Source organism: Pyxicephalus adspersus, chromosome 1 (genome assembly GCF_032062135.1).
Source record: "Pyxicephalus adspersus chromosome 1, UCB_Pads_2.0, whole genome shotgun sequence".
NCBI lineage: Eukaryota > Metazoa > Chordata > Amphibia > Anura > Pyxicephalidae > Pyxicephalus > Pyxicephalus adspersus.
Genome location: NC_092858.1, coordinates 55,820,474 through 55,847,797, shown reverse-complemented (window position 1 = coordinate 55,847,797; position 27,324 = coordinate 55,820,474). Strand labels below are relative to the sequence as shown.

At 37.2% G+C, this 27,324-nt stretch overlaps 1 protein-coding gene across 1 annotated transcript in view; it reads left to right on the top strand.

Annotated features, from left to right (window-relative positions):
- The window catches only part of MYCBP2 (MYC binding protein 2), a 138,813-nt gene that overhangs the window by 9,540 nt on the left and 101,949 nt on the right, over positions 1-27,324 (top strand). The window contains exons 2-7 of the mRNA XM_072400450.1: positions 18,448-18,523; positions 22,101-22,316; positions 23,769-23,922; positions 24,772-24,968; positions 25,182-25,233; positions 27,057-27,130. Coding sequence (XP_072256551.1) covers positions 18,448-18,523; positions 22,101-22,316; positions 23,769-23,922; positions 24,772-24,968; positions 25,182-25,233; positions 27,057-27,130 — 769 coding nt within the window. The remainder of the gene's footprint in view (positions 1-18,447; positions 18,524-22,100; positions 22,317-23,768; positions 23,923-24,771; positions 24,969-25,181; positions 25,234-27,056; positions 27,131-27,324) is intronic.

Here is a 27,324-nt window from a genome sequence, read left to right as displayed (position 1 = left end):
GTACACACATGCAATTGTTCTCATCCCATAATCGGCTCAGGGCTGATATCGGACAAGAATCTGGTGTGTGTACAGTGCTCGTTGTACATCGTCTAAACGACCATCCTGGCAATTCCACAGACGACGAACTATCGTAATTGAAGTGAAGGTAGAGAAGAGTGTTGCCTTGTTCTCTCCCTCCCCTCTTCATAGAGCAGAATGGCGCTGTATGTAGAGCACCGTTCATGCATCGTGCAGTCTTTTGTCGCTGGAAAGGATTGTGAAAGATCATTTCCAACAACAATTATTGCACATGTGTACATAGCCTTAGCCTTTCAATTAAAATTGTTTTGTTACAATAAAATGCCAATTTCAAAGCTCTATATCTTAGCTTTTAGTGTATTGTTCATATGCAGTGTCTACTGGCTTTTATAGTGCAGGTGCTTCCGTTCCCATCTTCATTTGGCAAATGCTGTTCACATAAATGTGCCTTCCCACAAATGTTCTTGTTTTTAAAGGTTGGTGAGTATTTTAGGTACAAGTTCTCAGAGAATCAAGAATGAAATGGGAAAATTACATGTATTCAGTGAATTTTTTAGGACAATGTGTTGAAATTTACATTTTTTTCCCTAAAATGCTCCTGGTGCAAAGCCAAAAAACACATTGGAAATTGCCTCAGCCTTGTGGAGTATTTGGAAAGTGGGATTGTGTCATAGTGCTGACCATGAGTGTTTTTTGTTTTGTTAGTTAGGAGGTCACATGCAGCAAGATACATTTCTGGGTTTCTTTAGGTAACATTGTCCAGGTATCTGAAGGTAAAATGCTTAATCTGACTTTATTCCCATACTGAACATGACAAGTAAGCATAGCAAATGTTCCTGGTGATGTTTGACAGCTTCTGCTGTGTTTTGTGTCAGGCCCTGCTATGGGTGTGTCTGGATAATGTGTGATAGCAGTATGTCTAGTCATGTTAGCATTTGTGCTGGGTCTGCATGTTCTACAGTTTTCTGGAGCTTAGTTGTTTTCAATTTGCCTTTCTAGTCAGTGAGCGCTTTCTGGGATTCAGCACTGTCCGTATTTTAAGGTGTGAATGCGTTTGACCAGATTTGCTTTAGATTTGATTTTGTGAAGAACCATGCTGATCTGAAACCTAAATTACTAAACTTAGTTTTTTCTTTTATGCATACTAATATGAAGAGATGTGCTGCCTAATGAACACCCGCAATCCCTCTGCAATAAAAAATATATTTATTGATGCTCGCCCTGTGTTCTGGCATTAGGTGTATTTGTTTGCTGGCAAGGAGAAGAGCTTCAGTGTCAGTTGTGTTTATCTGGGAACCTGGTGAGGACCGGACAGAACTGCTTCTAAATTAAAAAAAGTGGTTTACTCTTTGGTGTGAATTGGGCTGAATTTTTACTTCAATGTATATGTCTAGCCATGCCTATTACATGCATGATGTGCTTTCAAGGTCGCTTGGCCTCAATATTAGCAGTGCGTGTGTACTTAAGACACTTTATTAACCCAATATTCCCTTTTATTTGTCATTAAGAACATAGGGCTTCTGTTTCCAACAAATATACCTGTAATACATAGACATGGAACTTAGAAAACAGTTGTTCTATTTCCATCTCTATTCCAAGGTGGACTGCTTGCTATAATGTAAGCTTTTGTTACCCACAGACATTAGACAACAGTGTTTTGAGCCAGTCATTTTTGATCAGCTGTAATAATCCTGCATGATCATACTTTTGGGAAAAGAAGAGGTTGGACTAATCACTTTTTTGTTTTCACTGGGCAATACTGGGTGCTTCTAACTGTGTGTACTCTAAGGTCTTAGGATAGCATGTAGATAGGTAACATATGAAGCTTTGTTTGGAAATGGTGGCCGAAATCATGGAACACAGTGGGTAATTTATTGGTAGGATATGTAATGGTTTAAAAGGACTATTATGCACAGTCTAGGTGAAGACTTTACCATCCAGATTCAGATATTCAGGGATGATTGTGGGAGGGGTATAATTGAATTTTCTTTATCCTTGCCATCAATATTGTTAGTGATGTCTCAGAGCATTATACACACTGCACAATTACATCATGGCTCTATTTCAGGATGCTGACATAATTGTGGTTAACCCTTACTTCAAAAGGAACACCGTGCCCTTTCCTTGCACAAATATGTCTAATGTAGTGCTCTGTAAACTCTAGTCATTTATTACCATTTTAACGTGGTAGTACTTTCATTAAAGCCTAATTATTAAAATTAATCAGGTTATTGTGATTATAGGAAAGATGGAATACTCCAGCTGAGACCTTAAAGCAAAGCTGTTGCTGCAAGCCTGAAATATTAACTAAGACTAATGATGAAACAGGGAATCCTAATGCACTGCAGTATTCCTTCCACCTTGTCATGGAACTGCTAACGCTCCCAAAAACATGGGCAAAGTTGTTGTTGTTTAAAAGGCTAATCAGCAGGCTAAGGGTTGTCATATACTATTGCCTAAACCTATACAGATACTAAGAAAGTTGGCTGTTGCATAGGAAATTGTAATGCACTGAAATGGAGCAGAAACTATGATGGGATAATATTTAGTAGATTTTATGGTGCTTTGTTTTAAGTAGCTTTATCACTAGTTGAGATGGATGGTGAGGTTGCATTATGGTTACTCACACATGAGTTGAGACTCTTATCGTAGCTCATCTCATCCATGGCAGCCTATATGGAAAATGTGCCAAAAAATGTTTGGCATTTGACAAGCGTTTGGCAAAATGAAAAATGTTCATTAAGAACCAACGCAGTGGCAGAGCAGGTGGCAACCAATGAAAGCTGCCTGGGAATCGCTCTTCTCTTCACCTGTCTCAATAAGCCCATAGTAAATATTTCAAGCTGGCATTTTTGGGGTTGTTTATCCTAGCCCAGGGATATCTAACAGTACCAGGATCTTCACATATTAGCATGTTTCTAGTAGTCAATAATAAATGTAAGGTATTTTTTTATGCAAATCCACAACTCCACTGTTTTTTTTTTCTTTACAGTGTGATTGGAATGTTTTAGTCTGCTTTTAGTGTGTGTATTCTCTTTAAAAGATGTTTGAAGCCAAAAACAAATATTACTATTAAAACTTTGTTTTGAAAATAAAGGTCAATTGTTGAAGTGACTGAATAGAGCAATAGGGAAAGAAGGTTTGTTTAAATTTTATATTGGGGGCTGTCAATAAAGTGATATTGTGTAGGTAAAATACAAGTTTACTTCAAGTATATTATATTTTACCCCTTGTGAGGAAAAGGTTACAGCTTCTTGTATAGTAAGTGCTGCAGCATGTACACATGATAATGAACCTGTATAAGTACCTCAGTTTTTAAGTTGAACCAGTAAAAAGAATGAGCTACCCAATTGTCCTGTGTGAGAGCTTTGACAGGTGAAGCAGTCACCTTTTTAGTGCAAGGTCTGCTTTACATTGTTTCAAAATTTTAGGTAAAGATGGTTTATTGTTGGATATGTTTTCAAATGCATGTCAAGCAATGTTTTGCATCAAGTAATCCTGAAAATGAGCACCTAACTGTAAATAATCAAATAGCATTGCAATGATATACATAAGGCATAGCTTTGTACATAGCCCATACTTTCACTGTGCAATAACACCGCACAGGTACATTATTGTTCAAAGCAGCTGAAGACTCCCTGTCCCTTAAGTGTATGTCTGGGCCAAATCCATCCAAGGCAGAATGGCAGTTTGCATACATTTTTTTTTTTTTTTTTTTTGCTTAAGGTTTTTGATTACTCTTGCTTTTCTGTCTTGTTACCTCCTGCTGCAGTTATTACTTTATAAGCTTGTAAACCCAATGTAAAAATGTTGTAATAACCACTTTGTTTTTTTTTTTTTTTTTTTTTTTTTTAAACTTGCTTAAGGTTTTTGATTACTCTTGCTTTTCTGTCTTGTTACCTCCTGCTGCAGTTATTACTTTATAAGCTTGTAAACCCAATGTAAAAATGTTGTAATAACCACTTTGTTAATAAGGATAGTTTATGATTGCTATAGCCTGAGGTTGCTGTGACTGACGAACAAATGGTCATATTCTCTTTAGGCAGTACTTTAAGGCTAGACAGACATATGCCAATAAAATGTGAACAAGGCTATGAAGGCTGTGTAGTTGGTTTTTAGAGAATGCCTTTCTGATTGGCTCTTCTGCCTGAAAATATATTCTTTATTATATGTCTCAGTACTTTTACCTGAAAATACAGGAAAAATACTTTATTTTTGAGTATAAACGAAAGACTTAAAATGCAGCTTCAAAGATCCATCCACAAACCGAGTCTTGTGCTGTCTTGGCTTCCTTTCTGGCACTTACCATTCTGTGCCACCATCTTTTTTTTTTTTTCCTCTTTTTTCTGGGTGGTTCTTCACATCATACACTGTACTTTCCAGAGTTTGAACACTCTTTATTTATTTATTTTACGTTACTGTAAAGCCCTTGGGCATGCAGAGAAGGAGCATCCCACAGCTTCCTGGGATAAATGATGCAGGTATTTCAGAAGGCTGGAGTTCCCCTTCATTCTTTACCATCACAGTGGTAAAGATGAAAGTGGAGAGAACCTCCCCAAACCGTTTTTTCCATTGTATAAAAGGGATAACCAACCCTCTATTATAAAATGTTAAAATGTGATGAAGGCTCTGCTTTAATCAAATAGATTAATTTACCCTAAAAATGATAACCTGATATAAGAAGGATATCGTTCAAAAAGGGTAATTATATAAAAAAATAAGTAGGTGTTCAAACTGCATATCAGAAAGGTTAGTTGATCCTTAGATTGGAGCTCAAAATTATGTGTAAACAGTTGGCCGTTTCCCTGTACATTTAGCCTTCTGTATTTCATTTGTCAAAGCAGGACTCCCAAAACGAACTATAAAGTGACCTCTGCAATAATAAGGCCTACACAGTCTGGAGCGCTGTTTAGCAAAGCACCTGCCAACCTATTAAAGATTTGCATAAAACGTCACCCATTTTACCCATTGACTTGTGTATGGGAGGCTACATGGTCATTACTGTGTTCCTGTTCACTTAAGATTTTGGGACTTTCAAATGGTTGTTTTTTTTCCCTATTTCCTGTTGCATTCTTAACAAAACAAAATAATTAAAATTCATCCCAGTTAGTGGAGCCCTCTCCTATAGTCACATCAGGAGTGCAGACCCAAGTGCTTAAGCGCACAGATACGTCTTGGAGAAAGTATTATGTGGCTATTTCCCTATTATCTGCCAACAACTGAAGCTGGTTTTGTTTGGCTAGCCCAACAACAAACCTCAGGTGTATGGAAGAGCTTTAATGCAAATCAAAATTCTATAGAACTGTAATTACCTAGTATATTTTCACTGAAAATACTTTAAACTTTCCCTTTTTAGTGAAATATATGTGCCGGGTAAGTTGTAAACTTCCAATGTAACAATTCGAGGTGTGATCTCACTTTGTAGTACAATATTTTCCCAAGCACTCAAACCTGCTGCTCTGCATATCTACATAATTATTAGCAGTGTGGAGTAATAGAGTGTGTAAAATCCATTTCCCAGAAAGATATTCTACTTGACTTGAGAAAACATTGTTAATTAGGGTGTGATAAACCCAGTAAACCAGTTTGAAATCCTTACATTGCACAAGCTTGTACTTTCAAATCTTTGATGTTTTTTTGATAGGCAGTGTGTGTGGCACCCTTGGCAGGGTAACTAACTGGTAACCAGGGAATTGCTATAGCCATGACCTTCAACATTGTGTATGTAGATGAAAATGATTTGGCAGCGTTTAGCATATTGTTTCTGTCATTTTTGGTTTACTCACACCTTATCCAGATACCAAGTTTTTTTTTACCAATTCTGCAAACTGACTCTAAAACTTGGGAGTACCTAGAGTGAATCTGTACTTTGCCTTTCACATGCATTTGTTCATAGAAAACTATATTTCCCTCTCCGGTGCTCCATTTGGCATTTTGAGCCAAAGGAAATAACTTGGGATCTTCGGGGATGAAGTGCTTTGACTTGTAGAAAACATAGCTCTGTATATTCTTGAAATTCAGCATGTTTACACAGGTTTTACTTTTATGGGTTGACTGGAGCAGTATTGAAGTAAGCTAACTATCTGTGGAGGTCTTCAGTAAAGTGAACCTGCTACCGAACCCTAATGTGTTTTCTCCACTGCCTGCATTATTAAGACCAACTTAAGTGGATAGATGTAGGAGAAATATTATTATTGTAATTTTTCCATTGTATGTGAAACGCAGTAAAGAGTTGCAGCAATTTCCTAGTATAACATTCAGGAATGTGCTATGGTATTGAAGTAACTTGGTTGACTTGGATCCTAAGGTTATGCACACTTGGTAATATTATCCCAATAGTGAACATTGTAACTTTTCTAGGAATTGATTTCATGTATTATAGTTAAATGTTCCAGAATTAAAATATATCCACCATGTTTAATCTTCTAGTAAGCTAATGATTGTTCTTAGTAAATATAAATCATGTTTATGATGTGATTTTAGAATAACACTACTTTAGAAATGGAGAAATGACTGGGGGTATGGCATCTAGTTTCCAGAACAAAGCCGTGCAATTCTTATTCAAAATTCCTGTTGGTATTTGTCACTGTAGTACAGAGGGGTTCATTATGTTTTCTGTTTATATGGTTAATTATAAATGTAAAGCTTTTTGTGCATTACATGCACCAATTTAAAAGGTTGGCTTTCTAAATATTTCAGTATGGTGGCTATACAGTTCTGTGTGATGACAAATGATCCCATGGGCTCGGGACATTAATGGGAGTTTTCAGACCTTTATCTTATTTGGCTACTATTCATTACATAAGATATTACCAGGTAGGTAGAAGAGCACTTGTATCTACTATAAGTGGACTTTAGTTAATTTAGTTAATAAGTGGATTTTAGTTAATGGTTCATAACATCGCTATATTTGTGTAGGAAACTTATGAGTAGATCATACCCTGTTATCATCATATTGTACAATATCTGTGATTAGTATCTACATAAACACCAGTTTGTATCTAACACGACCACACATTGGATCATGGCCTCATAATTCTTCAATTTCATATTCAAACCTTAGATTCTGTGCCATCTTACGTCTTCACAGCATGTTATAGGAAAGTATGTCTTAACTAATGTGCAGATGAAATTGTACAATGGGATTATACTGTAAAATGAACGTGTGAAAACCTCTAAAATGGGACATATGGATATATAGGCTTTAACCTGATGTTATAAATACAAATGGTTTTAAAACATAAGGCGTTCGAGAGAGCAGGTGGTGAGCTTCTGTAATATCTGTTTGTTCACAGGTTAGATGTAGCTGTCAATAGGTGCACAGCTACACAAAGCAATTTTGAACCTGAACAGTTTTGTTCCAAAGATACTGTACTTCCTAAAATTTACATTCATCAACATCATTGCTTTGAGAATCTGCCTTATTTTATTCCGGCTTTCAACTAGACTTGATGATGGAAATAGAAGCTTCCATTCTGACTTGTTCTTAATTTACGGCTTCCAAGAACTGTTATCCCACTTCTGTCTTTACTTACCCGGTGATATGCTGGCATGACACACACATGAAGGATGGGAGTTCTGTTCTTTCATAAGTTATTTCTCTTGGACCTGAAGATGTGAACCTGGATGTCAACCTTTGCTGACTCTATGAACATTAAAACCTTGTTAGCACAGGTTGCAGCCTAATAGAAGCATTGCTGTTAGAGAGCTTTTACAAGCATTTGACAATCTTCTCCTGTCTGGGAATGTTAAATGAGTGTTGACGGTCACTTTAAACAAGCTTGGTTGCATTTTACTGAAGCTCCGTAATGGACCTGAAAAATAACCTTTTCCATATGCCCAATTTACACCAGCATGCTGCATATATTTTGCATTGTACAAAAATGTGATATCCTGTTTTTAACAAGTTACAGCGTATTGAAGCATGCTGCAAAGAAATCAGGTGAACCTTCCATTCATTTGGTAGGTCTGCTTCCCTGTCCACTTTCTGTTGCCATTAAAAGTTTGATGCTATAAAAGAAAGGGTAAAGACTTTTCCAAGCTCCAGGTAATTTGTGCATAATGTCAATGCTGTGACCAGGGCGTGAAATCCAGCATTATTGTTGTGTTCTTGGAGTGAACTTGGCCCTGCATTCTTATTGACTGGTGGATTTTTAGGGGATACTTCTCTGCTGGAAACCTCTAGCCAAGAATGTGTGCCTCTAAAATTAAAAGCCACAAATATACTCATGTACTGTACTGAAATTGTTGTGATTTCATAGAGGCAACAAGCACCATTTTACAGTGTGCATAAGAAGCTTTAGAAAGTCATCAGCTGAACTGTCCCTGACTTGCCCCTTGTTATCAAGTGGATTTCATTTCGTTCAGTTGTGGAGGTTCAGCTTCACATATGCACAGGATTCTCAGATGTTTTCACAAAGCAATGTACAGCACTCTGCAAACCGTTTCCAACAGCTATGATTTGCCTAGGCTATATATACAGGAGCACAGGTGGACCTAATATAAAGCTATATGATGAAAAAGACATTTTGATTACCCAGCTTTCTGATGAAGGAGGGTGGGGAGTACAAAAACAAAATGGCATATTAAACTTTAGTCTACATGTTTTTCAGCCATTGGGAGATCCTGGATCTGCGTGAAGCAGAGACACTGACTGATCCAAGTAAAGTCATTTACTTTGGGTCCGCTGTAACCACCAAACCTTGCTCTAAATTCTGTAAACAGAAACCCACAACTTTAATTTCTACAACAACATTTTTTGAAGCATCATGAAGTAGTTTCCTATGATGTGTCATAGAAACAACATATTTTGTTCTAACATAAAATAGAAGAAGATGATGCATAAAACTGTGCCAGAGAACACTTGCTTCAGTTGATGCAGAATGCTCAGAGATAGACAATAGATCTCATTTTTTAGACATATTGACTACCTGGCTTCTGGGTATTTGCATGACTAAAGCTAAACAAGTCCTGACATTTACAAACCATTTGTAGACCACTTCCATGTTTTAGTAAAATAGTAATTTGATTTAGTTGCTCTACTAAAGTAGGTTGTGATGTCTATAAGCTGTGTAAAAAGGAAAACACACATGTAAAATGCATACATCATCTGGCAGGTAAAAAAGCTATATTTTGTTGGTATTTTTCCTGCAGTTCATCTTTAAACATAATACAAGTTACCAGTTTTCACCTTCTGGATTTTTTTTTAATTAAAGTGGAACTTCAGACAAGCTTGTTCAATACAAAGTTGAACTTTTTTTTACCTATCAAAGATTTTTCCAGTCCTGTGTTTGGCACTCCCACAGTCAGGTGGATTCTAACCTGCACAATGTTGCCAAAAGAACAATGTGTGTCTTCAGTACAATTTTTTTTTTTTTCTGTAAATGTTTTTTGATAAATGTAGCAACAAACCTAAAATGATTTTCTGTTTCTAGTTTTAGGAAGCATGAATTAAGAGGTCAAACTTTTCTTTAAAATCGCTAGTTGTATGTTGCAAAGCAGTGTTTTCAGTGATCCAAAAAAATCATGAAGTTGAATGGCTAACCAGTGCCTGTGACTGAGGGTTAGGCTTTTTTGGCTTAGTATATTACACCTTCATTTGATCATACCATAATTTTGAGAAGAACTGTCTGACAAATAGATATTTTGGAAGGAAAGAGATAATTCGGCACAGCTTTTCTTGAGCTTTGCATTACTGCATGCCGCATTACTATTAACCTATGAGTCTGTTTATTGTAGTGATTGACCTGTAGGTATATTGGGGAGCAGGGTCAGATATATGGGGTATTTAGCAATTAAGAGTATTTTAAGGATTGAGGCTTTTCTTTCTTTAGAAGGTGAGATAGTAATGTTAAAACCTTATTTTTAGTAACAGGTTGAAAATTGTCTATAGATTTTAATTTAAAATGACCATCAAGGCAACTTCAGCTTAATAACTGCTTACATGCTTTATGGTACTTGTGGATATTATATGTGTCTGAAACAGACCCTCAACATGGAAACGGGCAATGTGATGTCATTGCTATGCTGAAATTCCCAGGCAGTGTGTCAAGACATTAGTATGTGACACAGGCATCTCTGCATTACTTGAATTTATATCCAAAGCGGGACAATTTTGGATTTGGGGCTGGGTTAATGTATGTACATTGAACTTTAATTTAAAAATGATAAAATATAAAAGCACAGGAAAAAAATATATTTTCAAGTCTCTGATGTTGCTAGTGAATCTGAACCCTCCAGAGAGTTACTTTCCTTGAACAGCTCCTTACCTCTCCTTGCATGTCATGGCGCACTCCACTTGCAGATGTGTCTTATTCTGTGCTGGCTACCTTCTCATTTCTACATAACCTTTTATATAGCAGCCAGGAAAGTAACAAAAGAAAATATTTTAGTGTCACTTGGTGCTGTTGACCTCACATGCAAGTTTTCAGCACACGGCCACGGCTTTTTGAATGTCTACATAAGGGAGAATTGTACAGGTAAAAAAACACTCTTGATGCGCATTTTTTTTTTTTTTTTTTTTTTTTTTATAGGAACATTATTTAAAAGGATGGTGTTTGGTGCCAAGGTTACTTTAACATGATTCATGTTGAAGAGGAGTTAAATGCGCCATACTCTCCTTTCCTTGCTCTTGTCAACGAACGCTGCCATCTTCTTTCTCTTTTTCCTCCGTGATATGAGCTTCGGCTGTCATGATTGGCCAGGATGATGTAATGGTTCATTGCGCAAGCAAACGCTTGGTATCCTGGCAAGTAAAGCTGAGCTGTCCATGAGCATCTTTGCTTTTTTGACAGTTCCATGGAACAATCAGGCTGGTAGGAGGGATTCTTTCGAAAGGGACATTGCCTGTCCCCTTCTACAATAATGTCTTACCTGATTGAAAATCTTTCATATATGTAACTTGTGCTTTAAAAAATGAAAAACTGCACATCATGCTGTGTACAGTCCTCCAAGAATATTCTGTTATGTTGTCTTTCAGATCAAGTGCACTTATCCAGCCTACCTAGTCCCCTGATCATAAAGTACCTAGCCTTACCTGCCCTAGAATTTACTGCTGGGTGCTTCTCCTTAGTGGGTCTTATAAACTATGGGACCTTTCCTAAGCGTCTCAAGATCTAGAAGAGCATTAACACAAAAAACGGGACATGTTTTAGTGTGCTTGGTTTTCATTTATCCTTGCGAACACCCCAGAGGCACCTTGCCAATGCACTGGTGTTTGTTGCTAATCCATGTGCTTAAAGAAAACCTGCACGCACCATTTATTTGTTGTGTTGTGCTGCTTTCGGAAGCCTGTTTAAGTGAAAGGGTTGCACTAATGCAACACACACCAAGGCCATGATAATAACACAACATGCTGCTATTGTTGGAACAAGCCCTTAAGGCCATTAGGCCATTGATATATATCTGGCCTGAGAGTGTATTGCACTGTAGTGATTGCTACATATGGGTACCAGTATGACTTTATGGCCGGCTTTATCACTGTAGTTTTATTCTCTTATGATCGAGTTTGCAGTTCATTCTTGGCAGTTGTCTTTCAATAAGGATGTCCAAGAAGATAGTGCTTGCTGTTCTATATAATTTTGTCTCTTGCTGTCCTCATTTACTCTGGAAGTTCTGTAGAATTTGTTGTTCTGTCTTATTTTGTTAATAAATTGCCAGCAGACATAGTGACTTAATGGTATTAAGACACCATATATAAAAATTATTCAGGATTCTTGCATTTATCACTTCAGCCATTTTCTATTTAATTAGCAGTTTGTGTACACTTAGAAAAATAAATCCATTTCAGGTATTGGAAGCAGTTGTTAAGACAAGGATTAGTCTCAACAATTTACTTAGCTGAAACGTGAGATTAAAGTCATTCAAATCTTGTACATGTCTAGAGTGGCCTTATGCTGTCATACTAGATTATTATTGTAAATCCGAAGCTACAACATCACTGATGGCATTGTGAGTACTAAAATAAATTTGGGAATTAACCCAAGCAGAAGCATTTATGCAGTTACTAAGTTTTCAAAGTGTAACTTCTAGGGTACCAACACATGGTCTGGTATTATAGATAGATTAGTGAGATCAGCGTTGGGTGTCCTCAGCATTTAAACCATGCGCACTCCAAGTATGCAGTTATATGCAGAGTCATTCATATCAACATGGATAAGGGGATTTAATAGTAGTAAAGTGACATATTGCTGACATCTTAAGACTGAGCTCATGTCTTTTTTTTCCATCAGTTTTATTGGATAGGCAGTGACATTAGTGGGCACTCTTTTACCACTGAATAAAAAAAGGCAAAACAGTTTATTGAATTGCCTAATCACAGATATCACAGAACAAGCTGCTACACTGACCTTACATGGTACTGCACTAATTTCAGTGCAGGAAAATTAGGTTGTGCCCTTCTTTACAGGTAGTCTATAATCCTCACTGTGAGTTAATCACAGACAAAGCAAAAATGGAATAGAAAAAAACTTTATTTAGCCTAGACATTTATTAACTTCTGGAGCAAGCTGTGCTTTGATATGCAAAAAGAAACAACTGCAGAGTTTGTCTTGGTCCTTAAAGCGTTACAAAAGGCTGCAGAAAGATCTCACCCCCCCTAAGATCACCCACAACCTCATCTGTGTTTAGCAAAAGATTTCTTCTGAAAGTCATACAAACCGCCCCTCCTCCATTCAAGCCTCTGCTCTTCACGCGAGCAAGCAGGGAAGCCCATTCATTCGTATCTAGGAGGCGTCTGTATGTTGGATGTCCTTACCTTGGAGACTACCTGTATATGTGTTTGCAGAAAAGGGCTGGTGAGGGAGGATGTTCACTAGTCCATATTTTAAGTTCATAATAGTCCATCTATATCCACCTGTACATGTAGTGGTATACCGTGGTCCTGTAATAGGGGTTTATAGTATTTTATTATGTTCTAAATGTTGTGTTATGTACACATGTACTGGCATTCATGATTTACAATTTCCTTGGAAGGAAAGGAACTCCAAGGAACTTCCTACCAGGAGATGCTATATGTTTCCATGCAGCAGCTACTGAGGAAATGAATAGAGGTGGCAGTGAGCAGTTCTAGCTCTTGATTGTGCAATTGCTTGTTGTTTAAGAACCAGCGCTGCTGTGCAAGTGACTGGGCAGCTGGCAAGGATTGCTTGATCCTGAAGCAGGTCTGAACCTCTGGAGGATAGTACACAGTGGGTAGGGGAAATTGAATTGTTGCTAATTGGTGACTGAAGAAAGAAAATGGTTAGGCAAGTTTAAGAGTTGACTGTAGATGGTCTGGTCTGTTTAAATGCGTTGTAGATGTAGGCCTAATAAGAAGAGAGCGTAGTCTTTGAAAAGTCCTGGAGCCTTGTATGGGAAGAGGCTACGAATGAGACAGATATTAATAGATTATTCTACTAGCAGACGGGGGTAAAGGTGTGTATTTTGTTTGAGGTCGGAATTGTGTGTGGGACAGGAGTGAATTGAGGACTTTTAGGTTTTAATTCCAATTAAAAGGTTTATGACTAATTACATATTGCTATTCTTTTTGGCCATATGTAAGCTACTACTCTCGTAGTTGCTATATCATCTTTAAAGCATTGATTTCCATTTGTTCTTATGTTCCTGGCCCACTGAAGTTGGTCTGCTGGCAGCCGACTCAGCATCTCTGTAGTGGCATTCCAGCTCTCCCCATAAATAGTCACTATGAGTTCTGTTTTGATATTTCACATTACCTCTACTAAAAATTCCACTTGTTTGATATGACAAATGTTCTTTAGGTAATGCTAAGCAATTGGCTTGGCACAAATTATCCTTTAGCAGTTTAGTGCCTGTTGGATTGCTCGTTAGCTGGCATGGGTTCTGGTATCGGTCTCATCACATGAATCATATTTAGAAGTCACAACTGCTGCTTTGAATATTTTTGGCACATAGACTTCTTGAGCGCAAATTGTCTAAATTAAACTGGCATGTTCTATTTTACAAATTGAAACAGGCAGTGCTTTACTTGAGAGGATGTCACTAAAGTTTTAACATTGTGTTATTGGTGTTGAGTTGCTGATCACTGTGCTTTCCTTGCCATGCAGGAACGATAGTCTTACATTGTACTCGGGGGCACAGAGGGCTTGCCCACAACCTGGAAGTTGGATGTAAAAGGAGCCATGCTTTTTTTTCTGTTGAATTCCCTTCAAATGGAAAGGTCAGGAGTAGGCAGTTCTCTGAAGGGTTAGTGTTTTAGAAAGGTTAGCTTTAACACCTAGATGGAGGATTGGGGGTTTAGGTTGGGCATCTGTCAGGGTTGTGTGGCTTGGGCACTAGGTAGAAAGGGTTAACGTGCAACTAAACCTGGCTATACTTGCCTGTCATTGTTCCGTCAGAAGACGCTGCCGCCTTCTTCCTCATTTATGATTTTCGGCCATCTTGATTGACTGGGCTGTAATTCCTGCATGTGATTTCATTCAGTTCTAGCACGTGCAAGGAACGCTGGGTACTCTGGCAACCAAGAATGAATGAATTGACATCTCTGAGCATGCCCATTGAGAAACATTGCTTTGTTGTTCAGAAACAGGTTTTCTAGGTAAACAGAGAGATTCCCTGTGGCCACTCTCCTGTAGATTGTACCTTTTTACTACAGTAGGGTCTGAAGATTTTTTAGGGACACAACTATCTGGATTGTCTCTGCTGGTTGTCTGTAGCTTGTCAATCCACATTGGATTCTGTAGTTCTGCCCACTGCTTTCTCAATTGACAGCACTGTTACTAAAATTCTGACTTGGAGATGTGCAGTGTCTGGGAGGGGGAACATTTGAGACAAATGAAGTGGAGCATTTGGTACAGTCAAGGAAGGCAAAGGAAAGCATTTTGTTTACTTTATTAAGCTTGTACTTCAGATGCTAACTGGATTTACCACTACTTGTTAGATATGTCAAAAAGAAAATAGTACAAATAAAAGAAAATATTGATGATAGGTATGATCTTTACCTAATAAAAGTTCACGTTCAAATTAAAGGTTTGTTAGAAGCTGTCTTTGGTGTTCTATAATACAGATGCATCAATAGATTTGAATATCGCTGAAAAGGTATAATTTTATTTCAGTATTTCAATTCACAAAAGTAAAACTGATTTACTATAAAGATTCATTACACGCAAAATGATATATTTCATACATTTATTTCTTTTCATTTGCTTATTATGGCCTACATGTAATAAAGCCCCAAAATTCTGTGTTTAATCACCTAGCCGTTATGCCCGTACGTAGGTCGGGCAAAAAAAAATGGCTAGGATGGTTAACCCCCGTATTTTTGTCACAGCCTTACCTCCATGGTCCCGCTGTGCACATCCAGCGTCGTTTTCCTATTCCAGCGCCGTTTTCCTATTCCAGCGTCGTCCTCCGTCCATTGTCGTCTTATATTCATATTATCTACTAGAACCCCTGTTCGGACATATTTCTGTAAGTTACAGGTCTACAATTTAAAAAAAAAATTTCATGAAAAACAGTGAGTGGATCACTTTTGGTACAGAAATCTAGACCTCAGTGTAACGCTCAGGTGGTTAAGAAAATTAGAATATTGTGAAAAGGTTCAATATGGTAAAATCATGATGTCTCACTAATTATCCCAAAACATCTGCAAAGGTGTCCTGGGCCAATAAATGGTCTCTGTCTGGTTCAGGAAGCCACACAATCATGGGGAAGTCTGCTGACTCGAAAGTTGTCCAGAAGACAAATATTGTCACCCTCCACAAAAGGTCATTGCTAAAGAAGCTGGCTGTTCACACAGTTCTGATCCAAGCATATCGATGGAAATAATGTGGCAGTAAAAGGTGCAGAAGCGACAAGTAAAATCGCAGCCTTAAGAGGATTGTGAAACACTGCCCATTCAAGTATTTGGGGGAGATTAACAAGGAGTGGACTGTGGCTGGGGTCAGTACTTCAAGATCCACCACACACAGACATATCTGGGACATGGGCTACACATTTTGCATTCCTTGTGTCAAGCCACTCCTGAGACCACTTCTGAAGCATCTTACCTGAGCTAAAGTGAAGACTGACTGGACTGGCTCAGTGGTACAAAGTCCTCCTATTGGATGAAAGTAAATTTTGTATTTCATTTGGAACACAAGGTCCCAGAATCTAGAGGAAGATTGGATAGGCACAGAATCCAAGTTACTTGTGATCCATTGTAAAATTTCCACAGTCAGTAATGATTTGGGGAGCCATGTCATCTGCTGGTGTTGGTTCACTGTGTTTTATCATGTCCAAAGTCAGCCCAGCCATCTGCCAGGAAATTTTAGAGCACTTCATGCTTCCCTCTGCTGACAAGTTTTATGGAGATTCTTTAATTGTTTTTTAATTACCTAATTTGTTATTTGAATTTCTCAAATAAATTACCTTTTCAATGATATTCTGATTTGAGATACACCTGTAGGATTACCTTGCCAAAAGTCAACTCTGTGTGGCAAAGTTGTTTTCATTTCTATAATTAATTATTCATAAATATTAATTGCAGTTTCATGTAAATACATTTGAAATAAAGGTTTATTACTAGCTCCTAAACTCTATATTGATCTTGTTTTGAGATGTTCAGATCTTTAAAAGATGTTTTGCTGTCTGTAATGTGTAGGGGATAAGCCACCACTGTGCATTTGCTGAGCTACCTACCTCATACAACCTTTATTTTGGAGCATTACTGGATTTGAACTATGTGCAGATCAATACATAAACCAGCTACTGCCACTTGGTTGAAATTGTTCAGTAGTAAAAAAAGGTTTTATTTTGCATATGTCAGCATTTAGTACTGTTACTGTTCTTGCTTTCCCAAGATCCCCATCAGCATGCCAAGCAATATTTGGGTGAAACCTTACACTTTCTTCAATTTAAACAAAACGATGCAAATGCAGGCATATGCAGTTTTAAAAAAATGTTTGGTTTAACCTGACGACAATAGATTTGTGATTCTATTTAACCTTTCTTGTGATTTTACACACCCTGCTACACAGCACAATCTGGCTGGGAATTTCTGTTTTCCAGTTCAGATTTTTGCTTCTTCCTGTGTCACTGCTACACCTCACCCAGCTTTCTCGCTGGCCAACCAGTGGGTGTTTGGGTGACCCTGGAAACTATAAAGCAGTTGCAACTAGGTTGGTGATTTTGGCTGTGGTAGGTTAGTGTAAATATTAAAACAGACTCGACAGAAAAACTACAAGTACTTGTGAATGATTTAATTTAAAAAATAGACTTCTTTTTACTGGTGATGTTTAGTGAATGTAAGTTTAAATTGTTCCTCAGCATGTACAGGGTTTTAGATGTAATTTTTTACGATGATATTTGGCCTATTTGAAAATGGCTTTTATATAAACAGATGTATTGAATAAAACTCAGACATGTTTCTTGCATAACTTTGCATAATAATGTTTACGTGCATGTTGCATTTTCTACCTTCATCTGTTAGGTGCCACCTGCTTAATGTCCGCTAATTCAATGGATAGCCTGTGCTGATATTTTCCCCTAAAAAAAGATATGGTTACTTTGCTTTCCCCCCGTTTTTCTACCAGTCTCTTTCAGCTTTTTGGTATACATTGCATATAGATTTCTTTGATACTATTTCTGTTGGATGTCAGTATTCACTGCTAATTTCATAATCATGCTGTAAATCGATAACAAAACCGGTGGATAGGAGCACTTTGTATGTTTGTCAGGGACTGGTTGCTTGGCTTTCACGCTGGAAAAGGATTCCTAAGGAGAGCCAAGATACTGAAATGTTCTAATAGATAACGTTTGCCTGCATTGTGTTACTGTGTTTCTTCATGTGCAAGATGCATCACCACTCATTTCTTTAAGGACAAAGGACATTAGTAGAAGCTGATTGCTGAGGATTCAAAACTTCCTACCTCAGTGCAGAATTTTGCTTTTATGATTAATAATAAACTCAATTAGGCACCAACATTTTTGGAAGCACAGTACAGTTAATAGGGGTTGCAAATGACTAATAAGCCCAAACAATGACACAAAGAGGTGAGGATTTGAAAGAGCTTTTGCTACTTACTGGTAACTTTTATTAGTAATGTTATTGTATAAAAAATCATCTATATTTAATGTAACATCTCCATATTGTACAGCCCTGCATAATATGTTGGCGCTATATACAGTCAGTAGAACACAAAGGAAAACAACATAATAGTACAGCCCAAATCTGCTATTGTATCTTAATGCTAGCATAATAAAACATTGTGTGGAATAGTTTTCCTGCTTTTTTATGAATGTCCTGGGCACTAGATAGAAATCTGAAACCTGGCTATGGTTCGTTTATATAAATAAAGGGATCTCTTTCAAAAAAATAGGTAGCTGATAACAAACTAGTTTACGTGTACTGGCTACAAAGTATTACCACATGATGATAATCTGATCACTGTTTATTAAAATGTAATGTAATGCTCTTCCATTTCTTTACAGAAATAAGAAAATTCTTAGCAAGAAGAAACTAAAACGGAAGCAAAAGACCAAATCAAAAGGGAAATTGCGAAGCAAGGTAAAGATTACTCTAAAGACCATTGCCAGTACCACTCTCTCTCTTTACATTGCTTGCTCTCCAAGATATGTAATATTATGGTATGCTCTCCAGGATAATTATTCCTTCTCATTGTTTAATGTATGCATTTCAGGTTGGTCTTTCCTTTTTATTAGCAGAAATGTGCTTTCCTCTCAGTATCCTACAATATACGTTTTTATTCTATAAAAGCAAAAAGCTGAAATTGTAATTTGTGTCACCCAAAGGGGAAGAAACTTCCCCCAGAGTGATGACAGGATGTAAGGGCCCGCCTACTCTTCCATCAGAGGTCTGAGCCTGCAATGGGAGATTGGGCGAGTTGTGTCCAGGGACATAACCCGCCCACCGCCCTGAGCCTGCGATGCATGTGGGAGACATGGTCCGCGGCTCTGGCCAGTGCGCCCGTCTGGGGTGTACCAGCCAGAGCAGTAGACCACCGCTGGTTTCTGTGCTCTCACGTCCTAGCTGTCAGACGACCATGGCCCACCTGGGCTTTGGGGACCCCTGATCTAACCTTAGCAGTGACTGCCTCCCCCTGCATTTTTATCTTATTGAGCACTCAGATTTGATGCCGATATGAACAGAAACTCTTATCCATCCATTTAGAAGCCTCATTGGATCATAGAGCCAGCAATGCCACATGAAATTAATCATCCATTAGTTTATTATTGGCAGGGTAGTTTTTAGGGAAATCCAAGTAGGAGTGACTCCTGATCTGTCCTTGAATTGATATCTTATTGGCTAACAAACAAGAGGGGCAGCCATGACATTGGGGGAACAAAAAACAGTCTGTTAATTTTCAGAGCTGTTGCTTTATTGCTGGATGCGTTGCAGCACAAACCTTTTTCATGATGTTTTGTGTGTGAATATGGCAGTCCTTCCCAACACAGTGTATGCGGTATATATATATATAAACTTATGTTCAAAGCATTTTATTAGCCTTTTGTAACCCTAAATATTTCTTCTGAAGTTAGTCCGTGGGCCTGATTTATTAAAGCTGGAGAGGATACACTTTCCACAATGAAACTAGAATCGATTTGGTCCAGGATTTGAAAACATTTGCTAACAAATAGCAAATGACTTTAAAGAAATCCATTTGTTGAATCACCCAGCTTCCACGGTGGAAAGTATCCTCTCCAGCCCTGGAGAGCTTTAATAAATCGGGCCCAGTGTGTGAACTCTGTGCTGTGAATACTTTCCTGTTCGAGCGACACCTCTCTATGATGATTTCCTAATGTAAACATGCTTAGTTAGTTTTATTTTCTGAAAATAAGGATTTAAGCAATGTGGTTTCATAGAGCATGACTGCCATGATCTGTGCAACTACAAATATGTGGGTGTTAATAAGAGAATATACAGCATTTCAGGCGAAATAACCCCCCACTAATCATTCTGCAAGTTATGTGAAAACAGATGAAATAACTTCAATTCCTGGTGCTTCATCCTCATGCACTTCATCATGTTATCATCCTGAATAAATTACAGCCGGGCTTCATGTTCTCTTTAAGTGTAGGAGATGTTTTAGGAAAAAGTGCATTTTTGCAGAACTGTATGGTTTTCTTTTTTAAATGAGAGGCACATCTTATGTTGCAGGATATACACTTCCATGAAAAATGTGGAAAAAAAAATGAATAATTGAAAAATGCATCTTTTTGGTACTTCATGCAAATAATGAGTTTAATGTAGTAAATGTGTTTAATTTCAAGCAATGTAAGAACCTTAATTTGATCTTGTATTAACCTTCAGCACAGCTCTGGCAAGGAGTAGGAGAAGCAGAAAAAGAAACCAGTCGGGCATGTTGCAGTGCATGTAAAATTTCTGATATTTATTGGGATTTTTAAACCGTATGATATAAGAAAGTAAAGGATTCCAATATGGCATATAGGTGGTACCATACCAAATTAACTTTTTGATTTTCTTTATTACCATAACATACCATACATAGTTAATATAATGTAGATGATGTGATCTAAAGAGCTAGATCATACCAGGTAACAACTTGCACTGTAGATGAAATTGGCTACATAAGTTGGGTATATATAGAGGTTTTGTAAATGTTATCACCTGGTAACGTAACTGGTGGTTAGGTGTAACAAGAGTAGGCACACAGGTGGAACAAATTGAAGTAGAGCACATGAGAGTAAGTGAAGATGTTGGTGGTGGGGGGTGACAGAACAGAGTTTTAAAACTCTAATATGGTAGAATGCATTCATGTGGGATCAAGGCTCATGAGACTAGAGGTTTAGGAAAATGACATTGGTTGTGTTTAAGATGCTGGAAAACTCTTCTCATTAATCATAAACCCCTTGTAATCAAGTTTTGACCTCCTGACATGGGATAATTTATTCTTTCCAAGCAGAGACAACAGGCTACTGGAGACAATAGGCTAAAGAAAACTAATGTAGCAATAAAAATCACCTACATATGGAAATATTCATTTTGAATAAGTAGAAGGACAATTCATGGCCTGCAATACAATACATGGGAATTAAAGTAACTTGGACAAAAATGGCATGTCCAATAAATATGTTTCAAATTACAAACCCCTATTATACCTAAGTTGGCTATTCTGAATGGAAAGTGGGCTATTCTGGATGGTAACATATACCATCAGGTAAGAACCTTAAAAGGAAGCTAGAGTTCCATTTTTAAAAAAATCCACAATCAGGCTGGTTATTATTGTAGGAAGGCACAGGGAATATCGTCAATCATGGCTTTCCTTGCATATGCTGGGAATATTTGAACTTGAGTTGTCATCCTGGCCTGACCAATCAAGACTATTGAAGATGGTTTCCAGGAAGAAAAGAAGATGGCGGCACCTTTCAAGGGAACAGGGTGAGGGTTGCAGGTTTACTTCTGCTTCAAATGCAGATTTAAGAGAGGTAACATTTATTATGTTTTAGGTCTAGCACACACAAGTAATCTTTGTGCTCTATTGCTCAGTCGGTCAGAAGTCCCAAAACATTACACGTGTACAAGATTCTGCTCTCCACAATTGTTTTACCTAGAAAGAGCGCTGACAATTCAGATTAGATTTTACAACTTGTATATTTTTAACTGATGTTTAACAAAGATGTGTCATATTTGTATCAATTCACAATCAAGAAGCATGCAAAGAGGCTTAGAAAGCCGGTAAAGCTTTTTAAATGTTAAAGCTGTCTTTAGCTAGCAGCACTGCAGGATAAACCTACTTTCAATTTTGGTTTACTTCGAATTGTGTGCAGAGGCAGCATTGCATTTCACTCTGCAAATAAATACAGCTGTGAAACTGACAAGAATTTTATTTTTGGGAGTGATTAAAAATAAAAGTTTTTTTTTTCGGTGCAGTAACCTGCATGTTTTCAATGAGAACAAATCCTTTTTTATCATGTCCAATCCAAGAAAAACAGTACTGTAACTACAAGCTCTGTTGGTCCATGGGAGATGTAAAGTTTAATAGATTCTAGATAATCTTGGCATTGGATATATTTCTGGAACTACACTTGCAGTGCTCCTATTACTGCTGTGTTCTTGGATCTCATAAATTTTAGTGCTTTATCTTTTATTTATTTTCTTTTAGGCTGACAACCTGGAAAATGCTCTTTTCATACCTGACCTTAAGCTCCACAGTAACCCTTCAGCATTCAATGTTTATTGCAATGTCCGTCACTGTGTCCTGGAATGGCAAAGGAAAGAAACTACCCTTCTTTTATCCTCTAAGAACTCTGTACAGAGTGGGGAGTCTGACAGTGATGAAGAGGAAGAGTCCAAAGAGCCACCTACTAAGCTTCCAAAGGTAGGTAATTTAAATGTTACTTCAAGGGTGAAAAAAATATCCTACAATATGGTAGGCCACTAACAGGAAAGACCGAAAGGACAGGACAAGTATGAGGGGCTTTAGTAAATTTTCCTTTGATCTAGCACTAATTCATTTTAAATACCACACTTCATTTAGGCTAAACAGTTTTAATTATTGGAGCTCACAAAAAACTTGTAGAGGTCACCGTGACCCATTCGTTGCTCCTTGATTTGCTTACTATCAGAATAAAATTTTGCTGGCAGAAATGTGTAAGGGACCAACATGTGCTGTAAAGTGTGAATAGTATAGTATGAAATAGTGATAGTGAATAGTATGAAAGCGAATAGTATGAAAGCGGGTAGTATGCTGGTAGCAGTCAAATATGTAAAGAAAAATAGAGAAAAGGGTATAGCGGAGGGCAGTATGTATTAGAGCAGTGCAGAGAGTATGATACTGGAAGGTATATGCAGGGGGAGGTGTGCGTGGAGGATATAATAGCAAGCAGTATGTGTAAGAGGAGTGCAAAGGGTATGACTGTACACTGTATGTACAGGGGATGGAAGTGGAGGGTATGATTAGGGAAAATGTGTGCAATGGGGAAAGGACTGGCAACCAGTAAAACAATTTTTACACACAAGTGATAGTTTTGAACTTTCTATTTGGTCATATTCATGCAGGTAAATGACAGGGGTTGGAAGTGCTCCCCATAATGCATTTAAGCACAAAACAGACTAATTGTAAAGTAGAAGCATGACTGCACATCCCAGCCCCCTTTAGCCAGGTACCACACCGGGCACTTGTCAGTAACCACTCAAAAAAACTGCCAGATGGTTACTGAGAAGTTGGGCCACCACCTGCCTAGTGCTTCTTCCCACCTAACTTAAAAAAGAATTCTGGGGAGAATACAGTGTGTGGTGGTTAAAGGAGGATCAACAAAGTAAAATGCTAGAAAGTGGATTTTGCAAGTAATTTTCACCAAAAATCTTGAACAGGACAAGACTGTGGTAGGACTTTACATCTGATAGCTTGTATGTGTGACTTAAATTAGCATATTATGAATTTTCGTTCAGTTTATTCTGATGCATAAGGCCTGATTCTTTATTTGTAACTTGGTTAAATGAAGCAGTAATCTTTTATTACTTTTTAAAGGGACTCTGCGGAACATCAGGGTTGTGGCCAGTATTAAGCTTGTCCTATATACTGACATACCCCTGCACTTATGTATTTAGAGCTTCTGATTCGGTCTGCTTTATTTTGCAAAGCCAATTTTAAATTTATCCAAAGTCATTAAAAAGCAGGGTAGTCTGCAATGTGTTCTGTGAACCTATAGGACCTCCTATATTATGCTGTACTGTATAGAATGTTTGTTATGAATACAAATATTAAAATAAATTTGTTAATTCAGATTTTATTAATATACAGTTTGTGTTCTTTCTTTAATCTTCTTAGATAATTGAAATTGGTTTATGCGAAGTGTTTGAGTTAATAAAGGAGACACGCTTTTCTCACCCATCACTGTGTTTGAGGAGCCTGCAAGCTCTCCTCAATATACTACAGGGTCAGCAGCCAGAGGGACTGCAGTCAGAACCTCCTGAAGTGTTGGGTAAGGCTACATACAAAACGGTGCTCTTGACGTTGTAAATTCTCATTGGATACATATCAACACTATCCAAATGCTAAAGACTTATGTATTAACATTTTCTAAATAGACTTTAAAATATAGCTATAATATACTGTGGAAGCTGTGATCCAGAACAGTTGTAGCAGGGCGAAGAACTAGTAACTAGTGTTGATGTTAGGCTTGTTAAGCTAAAGGGTTAATCTAGGAACAACTAGTCCCACATGTCTCTACATATTGTGTTGCCCCCTTGTAGAGGATCAGGGCTTTTTTTTTTCTTTGTCCCTTATAACGCCTTAAATGATTTAGAAAATTAAGAAGCCATGAGCTTCTTGTACTTTTAGATCCTAGATAAAACATATCTGGGGACAATAAGCAGCACTATATATGCTTCAAGAACTGCTAATGTAGCTATAAAGAAGATACTTTAGATTGGTGGGAATAGCAGGTATTATAGTCCGGAGTCGACAGGACCTGCCTTTCAGTGGTTATCACTTGCAAATATCCAGCTACAAGAGTGCCTAAGCAGCATACCTGGCTAAGAAGTGTGCTGAAATTATTAATAAAGTATTCAAGGTAAACAGTTACATTTCAAGTGTATTGTGTAACTTGATTATTCTTGTTTAAATATCCCTATTATTTTTCCTCTTCACTTTTTGACTATAGATCAATAATTTCTTGTTGCTTACTGCTGGCTTTCACAAATTTGGGTGATCTGTATTGTCTTCCTGAAAAACCAATATAATCTACTTAATGTAGTTTATCTTTTATCTGTTTTAAATAGAGGCAGACTTGCTTTGTTGATTCCTCAATTGCCATTTTTTCTGTTTACAGAATCTCTTCTTCAGCTTATTCTGGAAATCACTGTTCGTAGTACAGGAGCCAATGACACCACCGGACAGACTTTAACTGCACTTTCCTGTGCCTGCCTTTTCAGTTTGGTGGTAGCATGGGGAGAAACGGGAAAAACCCTTCAAGCCATCTCGGCTATACTTACCAACAATGGCAGCCATGCATGCCAAACCATTCAGGTATTTGGTTTTCCCCAAAAATTGTTTAGCTTTTTAAAATAATTGAGAAATGTTTGAAATTCAAAGAATTTTCATTACTAATAGTCCAAGGTCCTTGAATCATAGATTTATAGTTTACTTTCTTTCCTGCTACTGTATTTAAGGAAAAGTGAGGTAAGGAAATCGACTGCTTGAAGCCTGTTCAATGTACTGACATTTATAAGTTGCCTGCAGCCTTCTAGTATAAGACCAGATGGTGAATCCAAATCACAGAGATATAATTTCTGTAAGAAAATCAAGCATTTTATTTTGTGAGAACCAAACAAGAATTTCCAGCTTTCATTAAAATTTTTTTGAAGGCCATTTAGGGGTTACCTTTTGACTTGGTTCCTGTGTATATACTAGGATAGCTGATAATTATGTTTATGCTGAAGTGTGCTCATTTAGTTTCGGTGAGTAAGAAAATCTATATTTAAAAATGTTTGACTGTAAAGCAGTATAACAATTCATAGTATTCTGTGTTGCAAAAAGGAAAGTAGCGCACTCATTTGTTTCTAGCAGTGAGGCTGGTGGTTCATGTGTGTCTAGGCAAACTGTCCTTTAGGGATAAATATACACTATATGCCTCTAAAGACATGTCCATTTTATTAAATAATGTCTACATATAGAAAAAGATAACATTTTTCAAGCCATAAGATGCACCTGACGATGGGACGCACCCAGGTTTTAGAGGAGGAAAACAAGAAAAAAAATATTGTGAACCAAATTGTATAAAGAAATATTTAATAAAATATAGCAGAATAATATTTAACGCCTGCTGGGGCCCCCCTTGGAAGCCCAGGAGGGTATTCGGACAATAGGACGCACCCCCCCACACACTTTTGGGGGAAAAAAGTGCATCTTATGGTCCCAACAATACGGTACTCACTCTATTTATTTTGACTATTAGACATTTGCAATAATACTTTATTTCATGTTTCTGAAAATTCTCAAGTGCATAAAGCACCTATTTTGTAAGGCTCAATTTGTAGAGTAAAAGCCTAATACCTTGGATCTGAAACAGTATCTTCTTTTGTAGGTATGTTTATTCTAATTATGTGGCTTAAAAAGGATGTAACTAAAATCTTTAAGGTCTAATAAATTGGTGCGTTCTTGGATGTAAATTGGAATTCTTTTACTTAATATACCCTTCCTTGATGATGTGAATGTGACTGGTGGTTATATGTGAAATAGCCACTCGTCTGTAAGAACACATTTATCTGGTCTGAAGTATTACCATGTCAGAAAATGTTAGAAGGCAGCTTGCTTGCGCGTGGAATAAATTTTGGGCTTCTCGTATTTAGTTTTTACATATTTAAATTGTTTTATTTCAAAATATTATAGTTTGTATTCACATTTTACTGCTATATTTCTTCCTCTCTACTTTCAAGCAGTAGCCTTTTTAAAAATTTTTTTTTTTTTTTGTTTTTTTTTATCTGACAGGGCTACAACCCCTAAAAAAAAAAAAAAAAAAAAAAAAAACTTTCTAACTATATATTCTCATAAATTCACCTGCTAACAGTGTTTAGGAAAAATCAGTAGCAGATAATGCTTAGAATTGTAGTACTGCTCTAATTAACTTGCAAGACCCTACTGAATGTTATCATATTAGATAAACTCTACTTCCCACTATTTTTGTGCTTCCTAATATTAGGACAATAAAATAAATGCATGGAAAAGCAATAGGTTCATGTTAATGTAAGCCACCTGCAGCTACTAGCACTTGCTTCCCTTCTCTTTACCACTATGTCATTTTACAGGCAAAGGGGTTGCAGTAGTGTTTTCACGAACTAAAATATTATAACTTCATGCTGAATGCCAACAGCAGTTGAAACTCAGGATTACAACAGTGACAGTTTTGTATAAGTGTTACATTCAGGCTGGTTAGTTTATTTCTGATGTACTCTAAAATAGGTAACTTGCTTTTGACATTGAACAGTTAATTAGATTGTGTATTTCAAATTAAAATATTGTTGCACACCAGATTGCATAGTAATTACATAAAATTCAATAGTTTTAGAGTTATAATAAGTTACTGTTTTACACATTTGTATTACCTTCGCAATGCAGATTGTAATACTGATGGACAGAACATACTCTTCACTGATGGCGAGTTTATCAACCAAATAGCTGCTTCTAAAGAGGTAAGAACTATTATTTTAAATTACATAGACCTGCATATCCCTTATCTAGATACATAAGCCTTCACCTGAATCTGACACATACAGTTTTGTATGTATGATTAATTTTGGTTCTGTACATTACCACAATTAATTTTAAATGAAACAACTCAGATGCAGTTGAACTGCAGACTTTCAGCTTTATTTCAGTGGGTTGA